Source organism: Scyliorhinus torazame, chromosome 2 (assembly GCF_047496885.1).
Source record: "Scyliorhinus torazame isolate Kashiwa2021f chromosome 2, sScyTor2.1, whole genome shotgun sequence".
NCBI classification, from domain to species: Eukaryota; Metazoa; Chordata; class Chondrichthyes; order Carcharhiniformes; family Scyliorhinidae; genus Scyliorhinus; species Scyliorhinus torazame.
In genome coordinates, this window is record NC_092708.1 from 348,965,641 (window position 1) to 348,981,811 (window position 16,171).

General features: G+C 49.0%; 1 protein-coding gene across 2 annotated transcripts in view; it reads left to right on the forward strand.

Moving 5' to 3' along the window:
- The window catches only part of mdga2a (MAM domain containing glycosylphosphatidylinositol anchor 2a), a 1,293,828-nt gene that overhangs the window by 1,006,843 nt on the left and 270,814 nt on the right, over positions 1-16,171 (forward strand). For both annotated transcript variants that reach the window (XM_072491028.1, XM_072491020.1), the window contains exon 10: positions 13,290-13,438. In XM_072491028.1, coding sequence (XP_072347129.1) covers positions 13,290-13,438 — 149 coding nt within the window. The remainder of the gene's footprint in view (positions 1-13,289; positions 13,439-16,171) is intronic.

Genomic DNA, 16,171 nt, shown 5'->3' on the forward strand with positions numbered 1-16,171 from the left:
ACAGGGTGACATAAATAAATATGGATTACATTTAATTCAAATTCACTTCATTCATGTTGAGTGATTATTAAATTATACTCGTAGTAAATTACTATTTTGCTGTGCTATTAGCATTGTTCAATTCAAATTATCCTACGATTTAATTTAATTAGTGCATAATTGACTTTAAATTATCAGGAGTGGCTGTAGATAGACAACTAAAGAAACAAACTTCTCATTGGCTCCACCAGGATTTGGATTCAACGTGAAACTCTCGCATTGATGTGTCTTTTCACTAGCAGCTTCTTTTGGCAGTCACTGCACACATCTGAGACCACCCCTCCTGGATTGGTGTTTGACTGTCCATAGCTATCAAGAGAGTGTGGTAGTATGTATTAGGGGTCATGTGGGACTGGAAGCCCTAATGTCATTGGCTGACAGATCCCGGGTCCTGGTTGGCCATTGACCTCTAGCTCCGCCCTGAAGGTGGAGTATAAGAAGCCGGAGTCCTCCCCCGCAGGCCATTCTACTATCGAGCTGCGGGGGAACAGACACGCTTAATAAAGCCTCATCGACTTCACTCTATTCGTCTCACGGAGTCTTTGTGCGCTACAATTTATTCAGCGTGCCTAAAAAGGACTATGGAGCTCAGGATCATCCCGGAATGCCTGAGGATCAGCCCCCATGCAGTGAACGCGGCAGCAGCCTTCAAGCACTGGCAGACTTGTTTCGAGGCCTACCTCAGAACGGCCACCGGCCGGGTCACAGAAGACCAAAAACTACAGGTCCTGCACTCGAGGGTAAGCACGGAGAATTTCTCCCTCATCGAAGACTCGGAGGATTTCCAGACGGCGTTCACAGCACTGAAAAGTCTCTATGTCCGCCCAGTTAACCAAATCTACGCTCGCTACCAGCTCGCAACGAGACGGCAAGGTCCCGGAGAATCGATGGACGAATTCTACGCCGCGCTGCTGATTTTGGGACGAGCCTGCAGCTGCCCTTCGGTGAACGCAAATGAACACACGGACATGTTAATGCGCGATGCTTTTGTGGCAGGTATGAATTCCTCCCAAATCCGCCAAAGACTTCTAGAAAGAGAGTCGCTAGGACTCTCAGAGGCCCGGGCCCTAGCAGCCTCCCTAGACGTGGCCGCGCGTGATACCCGCGCCTACGGCCCCGACCGCGCGGCAGCCCATTGGGCTCCGTACGTACCCGTCGCGACAAACCCACCCCCCCCCCCCGGACACCCTACAGGCTTGCGCGGTCCAAACGCCAAGTCGCACCGGGGGCGCCCGCTGCTATTTCTGCGGCCAGGCGAAACACCCCCGACAGCGCTGCCCGGCCCGCGCAGCAATCTGCAAGAGCTGCGGGAAAAAGGGCCATTTTGCGGTTGTGTGCCGGTCCCGCGAGGTCGCCGCTGTCCCGGGAGAACAGGGAGCCCTGCAAGCCGTTTACGCTCCCCAACCCCCCCAGCGCACCATGTACGACCCGCAGGCGCAGCCGCTCTGGGTCCCGACCACCGCGGTCCCGGGAGAACAGGGAGCCCTGCACGCCGCGTACGCTCCCCAACGCCCCCCCCCCCCCCGCACCCCATGTATGACCCGCCGGCGCTAGCACTTTGGGTCCCGACCACCACTCTCCACGGAGAAGAGGGAGTTCTGCGTGTCTCTAACGCCCCCCTAACCCCCCCCCCCTGCGCCCCACGTCTGACCCGCCGGCGCTACCAACTTGGGTCCCGACCACCGCTGTCCCCGGAGATGAGGGAGCTCCGCGCGGTCCTAACGCTCCCCAACCCCCCCAGCGCCCCATGTGCGACCCGCAGACGCCGCCATTTTGGGACCCGGCCACCACGAGGGGAGGAAGGGCGAGCCATCTTGGACCACCCCAGACCTGTACGACGCGTGGGGGTGGCCATTTTGTCCACCCCGCCGCCATCTTGTGACCCCCCAGCCATGTGCGATGTATGGGGCGGCCATTTTGTTCATCCCCGACGCCATCTTGGACGGCAACAACGGACTCCACTCCACTACTACAACCACGTCTCGCTTCAATTACGCTCGATCAAGCTCTGCCCCGGACACTCCAGACGACGACGACAACGGTGCTAATAAACGGCCACGAGACACCATGCCTAGTCGACTCCGGGAGCACGGAGAGCTTTATCCACCCCGACACGGTAAGACGCTGTTCGTTGACCACCTATCCCAGCGCACAAAAGATTTCCCTAGCTGCAGGATCCCACTCCGTACAGATCCAAGGTTTCTGCATAGTTACCCTAACGGTGCAGGGGAGTGAGTTCAAAAACTACAAACTACACGTCCTTCCCCAACTCTGCGCCCCCACTTTACTGGGATTAGATTTCCAGTGCAATCTACAGAGCCTTACGTTCAAATTCGGCGGCCCAATACCCCCACTCACTATCTGCGGCCTCGCAACCCTCAAGGTGCAACCCCCGTCCTTGTTTGCGAACCTCACCCCGGATTGCAAACCCGTCGCCACTAGGAGCAGATGGTACAGCGCCTAGGACCGGACTTTCATTCGGTCCGAAGTCCAGCGGCTACTAAAGGAAGGCATAATCCAGGCCAGCAATCGTCCCTGGAGAGCACAGGTGGTAGTAGTGAAGACAGAGGAGAAACAAAGGATGGTCATTGACTATAGCCAGACCATCAACAGGTACACACAACTAGACGCGTACCCTCTCCCCCGCATATCCGACATGGTCAATCGGATTGCCCAATATAAAGTCTTCTCCACCGTGGACCTCAAATCCGCCTACCATCAGCTCCCCATCCGCCCAAGTGACCGCAAGTACACAGCCTTCGAGGCAGACGGGCGATTATACCATTTCCTAAGGGTCCCATTTGGCGTCACAAACGGGGTCTCGGTCTTCCAACGGGAGATGGACCGAATGGTTGATCAACATGGGTTGCGGGCCACGTTCCCGTATCTCGACAATGTAACCATCTGCGGCCACGACCAGCAGGACCACGACGCCAACCTCCAAAAATTCCTCCAGACCGCCAAAGCCTTGAACCTCACGTACAACGAGGACAAGTGTGTTTTTAGCACCAACCGGCTAGCCATTCTGGGCTACGTAGTGCGCAATGGGATAATAGGCCCCGACCCTGAACGTATGTGCGCCCTCATGGAATTTCCCCTCCCGCACTGCTCAAAAGCCCTGACACTCTGCCTGGGTTTTTTTTCATACTACGCCCAGTGGGTCCCCCAGTACGCAGACAAGGCCCGCCCCCTAATACAGACCACGACCTTCCCTCTGTCGACAGAGGCTTGCCAGGCCTTCAGCCGCATCAAAGCGGATATCGCAAAGGCCACGATGCACGCCATCGACGAGTCCCTCCCCTTCCAGGTCGAGAGCGACGCCTCCGACGTAGCTCTAGCGGCAACCCTTAACCAAGCGGGCAGACCCGTGGCCTTTTTCTCTCGAACCCTCCACGCTTCAGAAATCCGCCACTCCTCAGTGGAAAAGGAAGCCCAAGCCATAGTGGAAGCTGTGCGACATTGGAGGCATTACCTGGCCGGCAGGAGATTCACTCTCCTCACTGACCAACGGTCGGTAGCCTTCCTGTTCGATAATGCACAGCGGGGCAAAATCAAAAACGACAAGATCTTAAGGTGGAGGATCGAGCTCTCCACCTTCAACTACGAGATTTTGTATCGTCCCGGAAAGCTGAACGAGCCGTCCGATGCCCTATCCCGCGGCATATGTGCCAACGCACAAATTAACCGCCTCCAAACCCTCCACGAGGACCTCTGCCACCCGGGGGTCACTCAGTTTTTCCACTTTATCAAGTCCCGCAATCTCCCATACTCTTTAGAGGAGGTCCGTACAGTCACAAGGGACTGCCACATCTGCGCGGAATGCAAACCGCATTTTTTCAGGCCGGATGGTGCGCACCTGATTAAGGCTTCCCGCCCCTTTGAACGCCTTAGTCTCGATTTCAAAGGGCCCCTCCCCTCCACCGACCGCAACACATACTTTCTTAATGTGGTGGACGAATACTCCCGCTTCCCATTCGCCATTCCCTGCTCTGACATGACCGCGGCCACAGTCATTAAAGCCCTGAACACCATCTTCACACTGTTCGGTTGCCCCGCATACGTCCACAGCGACTGGGGGTCCTCTTTCATGAGTGACGAGCTGCGCCAGTTCCTGCTCAGCAAGGGCATAGCCTCAAGCAGGACGACCAGCTACAACCCCCGGGGGAGCGGGCAAGTAGAGAGGGAGAACGGCATGGTCTGGAAGACCGTCCTACTGGCCCTACGGTCCAGGGACCTCCCAGTTTCACGGTGGCAGGAGGTCCTCCTGGACGCTCTCCACTCCATCCGGTCGCTATTATGTACGAGCACTAATCAAACGCCTCATGAGCGTCTCCTTGTCTTCCTCCTCTGGAACGTCGCTGCCGACCTGGCTGGCGGCCCCAGGACCCATCTTGCTCCGAAAGCATGTGCGGGCACACAAGGCGGACCCGTTGGTCGAAAGGGTTCACCTCCTCCATGCAAACCCGCAGTACGCTTACTGGAGTACCCCGACGGCCGACAGGACACGGTCTCCCTGCGGGATCTGGCGCCCGCCGGCAACACACACACCCCCCCCGACACCATTCACCCAACCCCCCCCCTTCCTGCCACCGCCGCACCCCGCGACCGCCCCCTTCCCAGGAGGATCGGTTCCCCCCCCCTCAGGCCCGACCAAGAATAAAGCCCAAGCTGAAACCGTAAGGCTCCCGGAGACGACAACACCGGTACAAGCACCACCACCACCACCGGGGCCGAGGCGATCGACACGGACGACCAGACCGCCCGACCGACTCGTGGCGTTGATCTAAATCAATATATGGACTTTTCACAAGAACATTTTGCTTTTCTCCCGATACCTTCTGTAAATAGTTGAAACAGGACAAAATTGTACATACTGTATTGCCATATGAATGTTTTCCCTCCCAGGACCAGCCCTGTAAACCCTTACCACCATGCGAAGCATCACCCCGCCGGGTTCATTTTTGACAAGGGGTGAATGTGGTAGTATGTATTAGGGGTCATGTGGGACTGGAAGCCCTAATGTCATTGGCTGACAGATCCCGGGTCCTGGTTGGCCGTTGACCTCTAGCTCCGCCCTGAAGGCGGAGTATAAGAAGCCGGAGTCCTCCCCCGCAGGCCATTCTACTATCGAGCTGCAGGGGAACAGACACGCTTAATAAAGCCTCATCGACTTCACTCTATTCGTCTCACGGAGTCTTTGTGCACTACAGAGAGGAGACTCAGTCACCTCAAATAATTGAAGAACATCAGTGGTTTGAAACAACAGTGATAAGCAAGTGGACTCATGTGCCTGTGTGATGGATGCAACTTGCTGTGTTTAGATATCTGCCTGAGGACTGTAGCTGATTTGGGAATGAAAATCGCATGCTTAGGATTTGCTGTGCATGAACAGTTCTGCTGCAAGTGTACAGATGTTACTCGTGAAAACATTTAGAATGATGATAGCTAGCAATCCGCTGGAATACTATTCTCCTCTTACTTGTTAACAGGGTGCAATATGTACGCAGATTGTCAAAATGATGTTAAAGGCCTCACAATGATCAGTATTCACAAAAGGAGCTCTTGTGTTACACCTGCTGTCTTGTAGTGGAAAAGTGTCCATGTCACTGAAAATGTTGGCTGCAACTGAATGGCGACTTTGGTTTAAAGCATTCTAGTTATTTGACTTGATAACAGTTTGTGATTATAGGTGAACATCAAAACAGCCCACAATCTTTATTGTTAGTTCCTGTAGATAGCTCATTTGACCTTCCATCATGTATTTTTGGCAGTCAACATGCTTTCGAACTTTACAGTATTAAGGAAGCAGCGAAAACAACCTGGAGATTGCAAAAGCTCGGACAAATGGAGGCAGTCGACATTGCCATCACTTGTAACTTCACAGCGCTGTCCAAAGCACCACATAGTTTGGCCCAACAATCTCCCCCAAGGTTACACTGATGTATAGTGGAGGAATTTGGCTAATCGGATGTTAACGATACTTTCAGTAACAGACATAAGTAATGATGCTATAACCTTACATGGGAGCTGAGCATTTGCTCATCCAAAAACAGCAAACATCATTGAGGCAGGCGGGTTCTGTTTTACCCCTTCAGAGGTATGTGGGCATGTCTTCATGGGTCAGGTTTTCAAGATCTTGATTTAGAACTGATGAGGAACAAACCATCCATGATCTTTACAAGACAAAATCTCATGAAGAAAAAGTAGTTTTTAATTAACAGGGTCAGTGGAACCTCATTGACAGTTTTGGTGAGTTATTGCTTTAATTAATTCAACGGAAATTGGCAGTGACCTTTTGTGAAATTTTCCTCATATTTAATTTTACTTCCTCAGCATTAAAGCCAACATGTCATGTCTTGTAAACAATGTCAAGGATACGTAAGTGTCAAAACAGATTCCAAACTAAATTATTAATGCCACATCTTCACTCTCATCACCTTTACATCATCATTCAGTGCAGTAATTTAATATCTTGACAGTGGTTCTTCTGTTTTTCTTGTCACATGGCAATTATATTCCTGCATGGGGCTGTGTTTCATTTGTCTAGACATTGCTCACTGACATGTGAATTTCAGTGGGTAATCTGATTTGTACTAATGTAAATTTCATAAACCACTCGTAGGGTGAGATCGCCTGGTTGTCGAGATCCAGCCGACAGCGTACCCCCATCATGGGTTTCCGAGCGGCGTGGGATGGATGTAAAGGGAAGTCCCATTAACGGCGGGACCAGAAGACCCCACCGTCGGTCAACGACGGGCTGCGTCCCACCGGTGAGAAACACGCAACGGGGAGGCCAGAGAATCTCGCCCGGAAAAATAATTATTTACCTGATTTGGGCACTAAGGCTTGAATCGTCACAGGGATGGAAGGGGTCCATAATTTTGCCAAAATGGCGCTGGAGTCCACACTATTGCCAAATCGGGCAGTCCCAACCCTGAACCCAGGACCTAACTATTTTTGCAGGTGGTGGGGGAGGGAGTGGGATATATTTTGCCCATCTGCAGTTCGTGGAGGCAGTTGTAAATTTAAACGTGCAAGCTTCCTTCACGCAGAAGCAATGCTTAGTCACCCAGCTTTCTAAAACATGGCAAGTGGGCTTTAGACATTGAGGTCAAGTACCCCTTTGGGATCATTAAGAGTACACATGAATGTGCATAATAAATGAAAATGTCTGTGAAACTGTCAGGCTCTCTGGTCATTTAGATCAGTGTTTTTCAAACTTTTTTTCCAGGGAACCATTTTTACCAACCGGCCAACCTTCGCCACCCAACCCGGCTGACGTTCGTGACCCATGCCAGCCGACCTTCGCGACCCACGCCGGCTGACCTTCGCGACCCACACCGGCCGACCTTTGCGGCCCACGCCGGCCGACCTGTGCGACCCACCATTTTTTCTTACATTGTTTATTGCTGACAAAAATGGAGGAAATGGTTTTGGGTCCCTTTGGTCCCAATGGTCCCTTTGTTCCTTTGGCCCCCCAAACTTGAAAAAAATGCGGCCACACTGCGCATGCGTGCCTGATTATCGGTGCGCACGCGCATAGTTTTGTGCATGCGCACCGATGATCGGGCACGCATGCGCAGTGCGGCCGAATTTGTTTTATCTGTTCCTGGCCATTTTGAAGGTCGCTTGCAGCCGGCATTATTAAGAGCCAGCTGCTGTGGCTGCTGTGCGCGGACACCCGTCCGTGACCCGCCCCCAAGTTTTACAATGCCTGATTTAAATCCTTGCTCTTTAAATTACTGAAAAAGAGCCAGAGAGTGGAAATATATGTGCATGCAATTTCACCAGCTGTTTGTTAACATAAGCCTGAGGGTTATCATTATAGGGTTACTACTGTTTAACTCTTTCTACAGTAAATCATTTTTACAGTGGTGGGGGTGGGGGGGGAGTGGTTGTTAGTTCACACTTTGATTGACAGCTCCATAGTTCTAAAGTGATTAGCTGTCTTTGATGTGGGACTATGAATACACATAGAAATGTTTGTTTTTTTAATAAAGGATGAATTACTTGTGGGGATTCAAATGTGTTGAGTGGGTTTTTAATCAATGAGGGTTTAAAAAATATATAGTTAGGTCTGTAATTTAAATCTGTAATGGTTACTTAGAACTTTGTTTCATCTCAGCATGGCTTTGAAAACCTGCCCATCGTGGATAGTGGGTGAGTTGGCATGGAGGATGTAAGGAAAAAGGGTATGGATTGGCATGATTTGGCGTGAAGTTGGTATCAGACTATAAAAGGGCTCTGAGGGTATATGGGCATAACTTGGCATGGCAATATGAGAGAACATAGGATTGGGTGGAGAGCATGAGGTGACATACGTTGACATGGGGCATGGGTGGGGGGGGGGGGGAGTGAGGGGGTGAGAGGGGTAATGGCTCTTTTTATTACAAGGGACAGTCCCAGAGCACCGAGGAGAGCCTTTTATATATTAAGGAATGGGTTAAGAAACATTCCAATTAGATGTCTTATTGATCCAATAATGGACACTGATATGTAAAGAGGCTACAGGTGGCCTTCGGAGCATGTGATGTGATGATAGAGTGTGGTGCAGAGTGTGTTGAAGGAACAAATATAAAGGTGTTTGGGAAAAGGAGCAGAGTTCTTGACTCTTTACTTAGCCACAACCAGAAGCTAACAATGGTAGCAGAGGATGGTTGCTGTGTAAATGTAAAGAGTTGAAAGATACAACTTTTCCAGAAGAAAAAAAAATTCTGCATCAATTGAGGAGTGCGAGCGAAGGAAAAAAAAAAATTCTGTCTGAACCTAGGATAAAGATGGCCGGATATGATTATCCATCATTATTTTCTGACACCCCCTGGAATTTCCACAGTCTATGTTGGCATTTAAGTTACTGGACTGTGCTAAAGTGACCAATATGGATAGGCTCCTGGTTTTCACAGGAGTTACGTTTGTGGATAGTGATACCTTATTCGATCAGATGATAGAAGCCTTAAAGAAGTTTCTGGGGAAACATTCAATTCCTATGACTCTTATGACACAACTGAATCAGCCAGCAATAAAGCAGACTATGGAAGATACATTGCTGACAGGCTGGCGAGATTGTACGGCTCCAAACAGTTTACGAGAGTATAGAAAGAGATCAGGACCGGGAAATTATGAGGACAGAAACCCATTTAAAACCTATAATAGGAGGAGGGACGTGGAGAATGGAAATAGGAAAATGAACCCCAGAAATGCCTGGGGTATGATAAATCGATGTTTTTGGTGTGACTCAATACCATTTCGCTTTCAACTGACAAAACATTATAATAGAGTGTTTGAAGCTACACATGACATGGAAGAGTTGGAAGAGGAAAAAGATAATGACCAGAAAGAAGGCATTGTCCTATAAACAAGCAGTTTTACTCCGGTAATGAGGGTGTTGGTTGCCGATCCCTTCAATTGTGCTGTATTGGACAGTGGCTGCACATCTACTGTGTATGGAATTGACTGGTTAAAATGTTACCTGGACTCTTTGAATGATGAAAATCGTAACAAGGTAAAGGAATTTGAAAGTTCCACAAGTTTCAGGTTTGGTGATGATAATACTCTGAAGTCGCTGAAAAGTCGACTTGCAATATTGCAATCTTGCAATATTGCTGGAGTGAATCATTTCATTCGCACAGATGTTGTATCAAGTGAGATACCTTTGCTTCTGAGCAGATCGTCGATGAAGAAAGCACACATGAAACTGGATATGGAACAGGATAAGGCAACAGTTTTGGAAAGACGGTGGACTTACAATACTGACAATTAATATTTCAGGTGCAGTTGTTAAGGATATATTATGGCAGCTGGAAATGGGACTTTAGCTGATAAAAAGCTTGTTGTATTAAAACTGCATCGGCAATTTGTGCATCCGTCTCCACGGAGGCTGAAAAATTTATTAAAGAATGCAGGGGTAAGGGGTGAAGACTATACTAAGCTGATTTGAAAGCTCTTTTATGTATGGTTATCTTATATTTGGTTAAAACAATAACTAATTTTTATGTTGTTGCTTTGTACCCTCAGAGTTAGGCCAGGGTGTTGTGGAAGGGATGTGTGGGATTATTTTCAACCTCAGTGGCTGTGTGTTCACCTGCTGTAATGGATCACCTGGTTGTTATATGTATTCTATAAAGGGAAAGGGTGGGCTATCCACTCAAACAGGTCACTGTTCCGTTGGCAAATGTTGAAGTGACCCCTTGGAACTAGTGCAGGTGGATTTTGATCTTCACTGTCTGTACCTAAAGCACAGTAAGAAGTCTGACAACACCAGGTTAAAGTCCAACAGATTTGTTTCAAACACTAGCTTTCAGAGCACAGCTCCTTCCTCAGGTGAATGAAGAGGTATGTTCCAGAAACATATGTACAGACAAATTCAAAGATGCAAGACAATGCTTATACCTAAAGCATCACATGGATCGAGTCCATTGAGGAGAATGAAGTCAGGAGAATCCATTTCCATAACACAACCTGCCCTGTTTTTGTTCCATTTAGATGAATGAAAGAAAAATCAGAGCCTTTATGATGAATGTACTCTCCTCCCTGCCCAGCTTTGTTCTACACTGTACCCAGGCGGTGCTTGACATGTGGGCAGTGAGGACCAAAAACTGCGTTGTAAAGTGTTGTCTTATTATAACAATATAACACAATACCTTGAGTTTATTTATTGTGCAAGGCACTAATCACTCAGAGGGATTTGATAAACACTTTGTGAGTTCATTTATTAAGACTTGGCACATGGGAACAGTTATACATAGGGATGAAGCTTAAAGGCATCAGAGCTGCGTATGTGCTCTGCTCAAAGCAAAAGCGAAATGAAAACTGGTTCACGTGATACACTTCCCTTCCAGTGATGTCTTGCTGATATCTCTTAAAGGTATATTACAACAAAAAAATGTAAAATATGCATACAAAATGATCAGAGGGTTAGATAGGGTGGACAGTGAGAGCCTTCTCCCGCGGATGGAAATGGCTAGCACGAGGGGACATAGCCTTAAACTGAGGGGTAATAGATATAGGACAGAGGTCAGGGGTAGGTTCTTTACGCAAAGAGTAGTGAGGCCGTGGAATGCCCTACCTGCTACAGTAGTGAACTCGCCAACATTAAGGGCATTTAAAAGTTTATTGGATAAACATATGGATGATAATGGTATAGTGTAGGTTAGATGGCTTTTGTTTCGGTGCAACATCGTGGGCCGAAGGGCCTGTACTGCGCTGTATTGTTCTATGTTCTATGTTCTATGTGGTGTTGCTCAAGTAGCCTTGGTTATCTTTGAGAAGTTGGAGCTGCTACTGACTGCAAGAATGGTTCCAATAGAACCAGAGAAATGATTGTCAAATTAGGAGGTTTGTAATGAAACTGTTTACAACCTTCCACTGCACATGGTTTTAATGGTTTCAGAATTCATTGCTGGCTAAAGCTTGATACAGTGTTTCAGTGATATTACCCCAACATTATTTATCAATCCCTAATTTGTTTAAAAATAATGTACCTTAATGATCTTTTTCTATAAGTGAAATCTGCCTCGTTAGAACATAGAACAATACAGCACAGTACAGGCCCTTCAGCCCACGATGTTGTGCCGACCATTTAACCTAATCTAAGATCAACCTAACCTACACCCCTTCAATTTACTGCTGTCCCTGGGCGGGATTCTCCGACCCGCCGCCGGGTTGGAGAATCGCTGGGGGTTGGCGTGAATCCCGCCCCCGCCGTCCTCCTAATTCTCCGGCCCCCCCAAAAATCGGCACGTCGTGAGTTGCGCCGCCCGCCTCGGAGAATGGCGGGGTCCGGCGCGACTCGATGGATGCCGGGGCCACCCGAATTCTCCGGCCCGCGATGGGCCGAAGTCCCGCCGTCTTTTGCCAGTCCCGCCGGCGTAAATTGGAGTAGGTCCGTTACCGGCGGGACCTGGCGGTGCGGGTGGGCTCCGGGGTACTTGGGGGGGCGCGGGGTGATCTGGCCCCGGGAGCTGCCCCCACGGTGGCCTGGCCTGCAATCGGGCCCACCGATCCGCGGGCGGGCCTGTGCCGTAGGGGAACTCTATTCCTCTGCACAGAGGCTGTAGAGGTCCGCCATTCCCAGTGCAGAAACGAAGCCCTCTGCGCATGCGCGGGGATGACGGCAGCATGCGCTGGCGCTCCCGCACATGCACCAACTGGCGCCGGCTAGCGGAGGCCCTTCGGCGCTGGTTAGCGTGGCGGCAAGTCCCTTTCCCACCGGCCGGCGGGGCGCAAACCACTCCGGGGCGGGCCTAGCCCCTGAAGGTGCGGAGGATACCGCACCTTTGGGGTGGCCGGCGCTGGAATGGTTCATGCCACTCCGCCCCACCGGGACAACCCCCCCCCGCCCAGGGGAGAATCCCGCCCCCTCTGCCTGTCTAAGAGTCGCTTAAATGTCCCTAATGACTCTGACTCCACCACCTCTGCTGGCAGTGCATTCCACACACCCACCACTCTCTGTGTAAAGAACCTACCTCTGACATCTCCCCGATACCTTCCTCCAATCACCTTAAAATTATGTCCCCTCGTAACAGCCATTTCCACCCTGGGGAAAAGTCTCTGGCTATCCACTCTATCCATGCCTCTCATCACCTTGTACACCTCTATCAAGTCACCTCTCTGCCTTCTTCGCTCCAGTGAGAAAAGCCCCAGCTCCCTCAACCTTTCTTCATAAGACATGCCCTACAGTTCAGGCAGCATCCTGGGAAATCTCCTCTGTACCCTCTCCAAAGCATCCACATCCTTCCTATAATGGAGCGACCAGAACTGGACACAATATTCCAAGTGTGGTCTAACTAGAGTTTTAAAAAGCTGCAGCAAAATCTCGCGGCTCTTCAACTCAATCCCCCTGTTAATGAAAGCCAACACACCATACGCCTTCTTAACAACCCTATCAACCTGGGTGGCAACTTTGAGGGATCTATGTACGTGGGGTTAGGTTTGAATTCAATTCTATTTTCTGAAAGTTCTGATTCTCCTGACCTCCGTTTTATATGACCTTAAACAACAATAGTTACCTTTCTAGTGAAAAAAAAAAAGCATTATGAACCTTTAATTATCATTGATTTTGTTTCAATCTTAATGTCACCCAGCGCTGGGTGGAATTCCCAATTACCGCTGCACAAATCGTGTTATATGTCCTATTGCTTTTCATGACATGTTCTTATTGCTTATCGCAGGTGAAGCATGTATTTTAATGCACTGTGCAATTAGCATAGGGTACAGCATCTCCTCAACTGTAATATTGTTTCTTTTTTTAGGTAAAGCTTATCCTCCTGAATTCTACTACGATACAACTAACCCACTCTGGCAAAATCGAGCACGGGTGTACTCCTATATGCTGCAGTGGACTCAGATGAATCCGAATGCCGTCGACCGTATCCTTGCCTATCGTTTGGGCATCAGGCAGGTATGAAGATCTAATCGCTTTCTTTCCCTGCCATAGGAATAGTTTTGCTGTTCCTCAGCGGGAGCCACTTGAAGGCCCATGTGAGCCATAATTTGCTGTTGGATGAGCACTAATTTGTTCAGTTGTATGGTGATAATGCTTCAACGTGAGTGAGCTTAAAGGTTCTGTGTCACAGCTCATTATTGTAGCACATGGCTGACGTTATGAAGAAATGTGACCTTTTACTCATGCAACAAAAAATAAAATCATAGCTAATGTAAGTTAGTCACCATATTGATAACAGCTGGTCACCAAATAATGCACAGATTTATTTCTTGCCTAATCAATGGGGCTTAAACTTGAGAGCATTTTTGTAATTGTCTTGATTGTGCTTATGACAAGTTCCATTAGACAGCTTCTGAAACCTGCGACAAGATGTACAGATGGATTCAAAAGATATTTCCTCACAGCCATTTTGTATTATTGTTTCACATAATTCAGTCATTAGATTTTCCAACAGGAGTGGCGATTTCTCTTCATCTAGAGATATATAGGTCAAAATGCATGATTGTGAAACAGGTAAAGGTTTAGCATAAACCACAGACGAATGTATCGCATTCTGACAAATTGTCATCAAGCTATTTTGCAGAAAATGAGCAGATCCAGTCAAATGGAGGTTGATATGTGAGTTTCCTTGACTGAATTCTATAGTATGTTGGGCATCTGTCTGGTCACCTACAGACTTGCCTTCAAATCTAACATGAATAAATATCAAGCAACCTTGATTCCCTGTTTCTTCTTCAAATAGTGCTTTGGATCTTACAAGCACGCAAGAACCTCAGTTTAACATCTCCTATGAAAGCATCTCCGACAGTGCAACAATTCCTCATTGAAGTGTGAACCAAGATAAAATGCTCAGTTCTCCAGAGTGAGTTAGTTCTTCTCTCAAACAGGTAGCTACATATTTGAAATGAAATTAGCATTGCCGGTTGAGTCAGTCCCCTGTGGATGCAGATCCACAGTATAGAACTGCTTCCAGGGGTTACACAAGTACGGGCTAATGTGGTACTGGCTAATGTGGGAATGGTAATGTACAGTGAGAATTGTAAACCAGCTCTTTTGAAGGTGGAGTTTGAGTCTTTTTGTCTGGACAGTGCTAAGAGAGACAAAGTTGCACTTCAACTATTATGGACGATAAGGGAATAGTGTAGATGGGCTTTAGAGTGGTTTCACAGGTCGGCGCAACAGCGAGGGCCGAAGGGCCTGTACTGCGCTGTAATGTTCTATGTTCTAACTTGGAGAACACTGGTACAGAAGAGTTTTCCAGAGAGAGCAACTGCAAGATTACTTACGAAGCGGCATGCTTACTCGTGGCTGAACATTATCTCTCCCTGTAGGAATATGCATCAAAACATTCAGATATATTTACATTTTACCATTGGCTGGGTGGTAGCATGCTCACCACTGAATACAAACACACGATCATACAAATTAGGAGCTGGAGTAGGCCATTCGGCCCCTCAAACCTGTTCCGCCATTCAAAAAGTAACCTCAACTCCACATTCCCCCCGACACTGGATTGAACCTTTCACCCCATTATTTATCAAGAATCTAAAGGTCATGGGTTCAAGTCACACTCCGGGAGAACTGAGTATTTTATCTCGACTGACACTTCAATGCAGTAGAAAGGAATTGTTGCCCTGTCGGAGATGCTTTCATTGGAGATGCTAAACTGAGGCTCTTGCGTGGGTGCAAGATCCACAGCACTATTTGAAGAAGAAACAGGGAATCAAGGCTAATATTTATTTGTGAACCCAAGCCACTAAAAACAAATCATCTGGCCTTCCCGTGCACAAATTGGCAGCCATGTTTCTTACACTTTGAATTTCTTTGATGGCCTCAGGGTGTGAAAGATAGGCCTGTAACGTCAGGCTCCCCAACGTTGGATTTGGGGAGTACCCAAACTGAACCGTACACGGAACACCCCCATGCACCCAACTCCAGAGGGGAGATCTCTCCAACCTCCCAAGCACCCTGCCAACGGTATTCCTCATTCCCAACCTCCTACTTTCACAATTTTCTCCCCGCCACCACCGACCCCACCTGACCTATGTCCGGCACCTCACTCCACATGTTTGACCAACCCGCAGGTCACCCCTCCATCCCCCGCACCATCCTCACCCTCTCCTACACCCCCTGCATTATCCCTTCCCTCCTCACCCCCCATGTCATCTGCTGATCCACTCGCTCACCCTCCTGCATCACCCCTCCCACCTGTATGTCGCACCTCCAGCATTCGCGTTTGACACCCCCACCCGCACCACTATATATCACCCCTCCTGCATGTCACATGATGACATGTCACCCTCCCACCCCTCTCATGTCACACCACTCCCACCCCCACCCCTACATGTCATTCCCCAATATGTAACAGTCCCCCAGCCCTCGCATGTCACACCCCATATATCTCACCCCCTGCAAATCACACCACCTACAATCCCCCACTTGTCACAGCCCTACATCCCTCTCATGTCACAACCCCCTACTCACGCATGTCACATGCTGCTACCGCCGCCCCCATGTCTCACACCCCCACCCACAACATCTTACACACCCCCACATGTCACACCCTCTGACTCCTGCATGTCATACTTCCCCCCCCCCCCACTATCATCCCCCCCATGCTTGTCACACCCTCCCAGCCCCCATGTCACACCACCCCACACTCTTTTAATTATGAAGTCAGACACATAA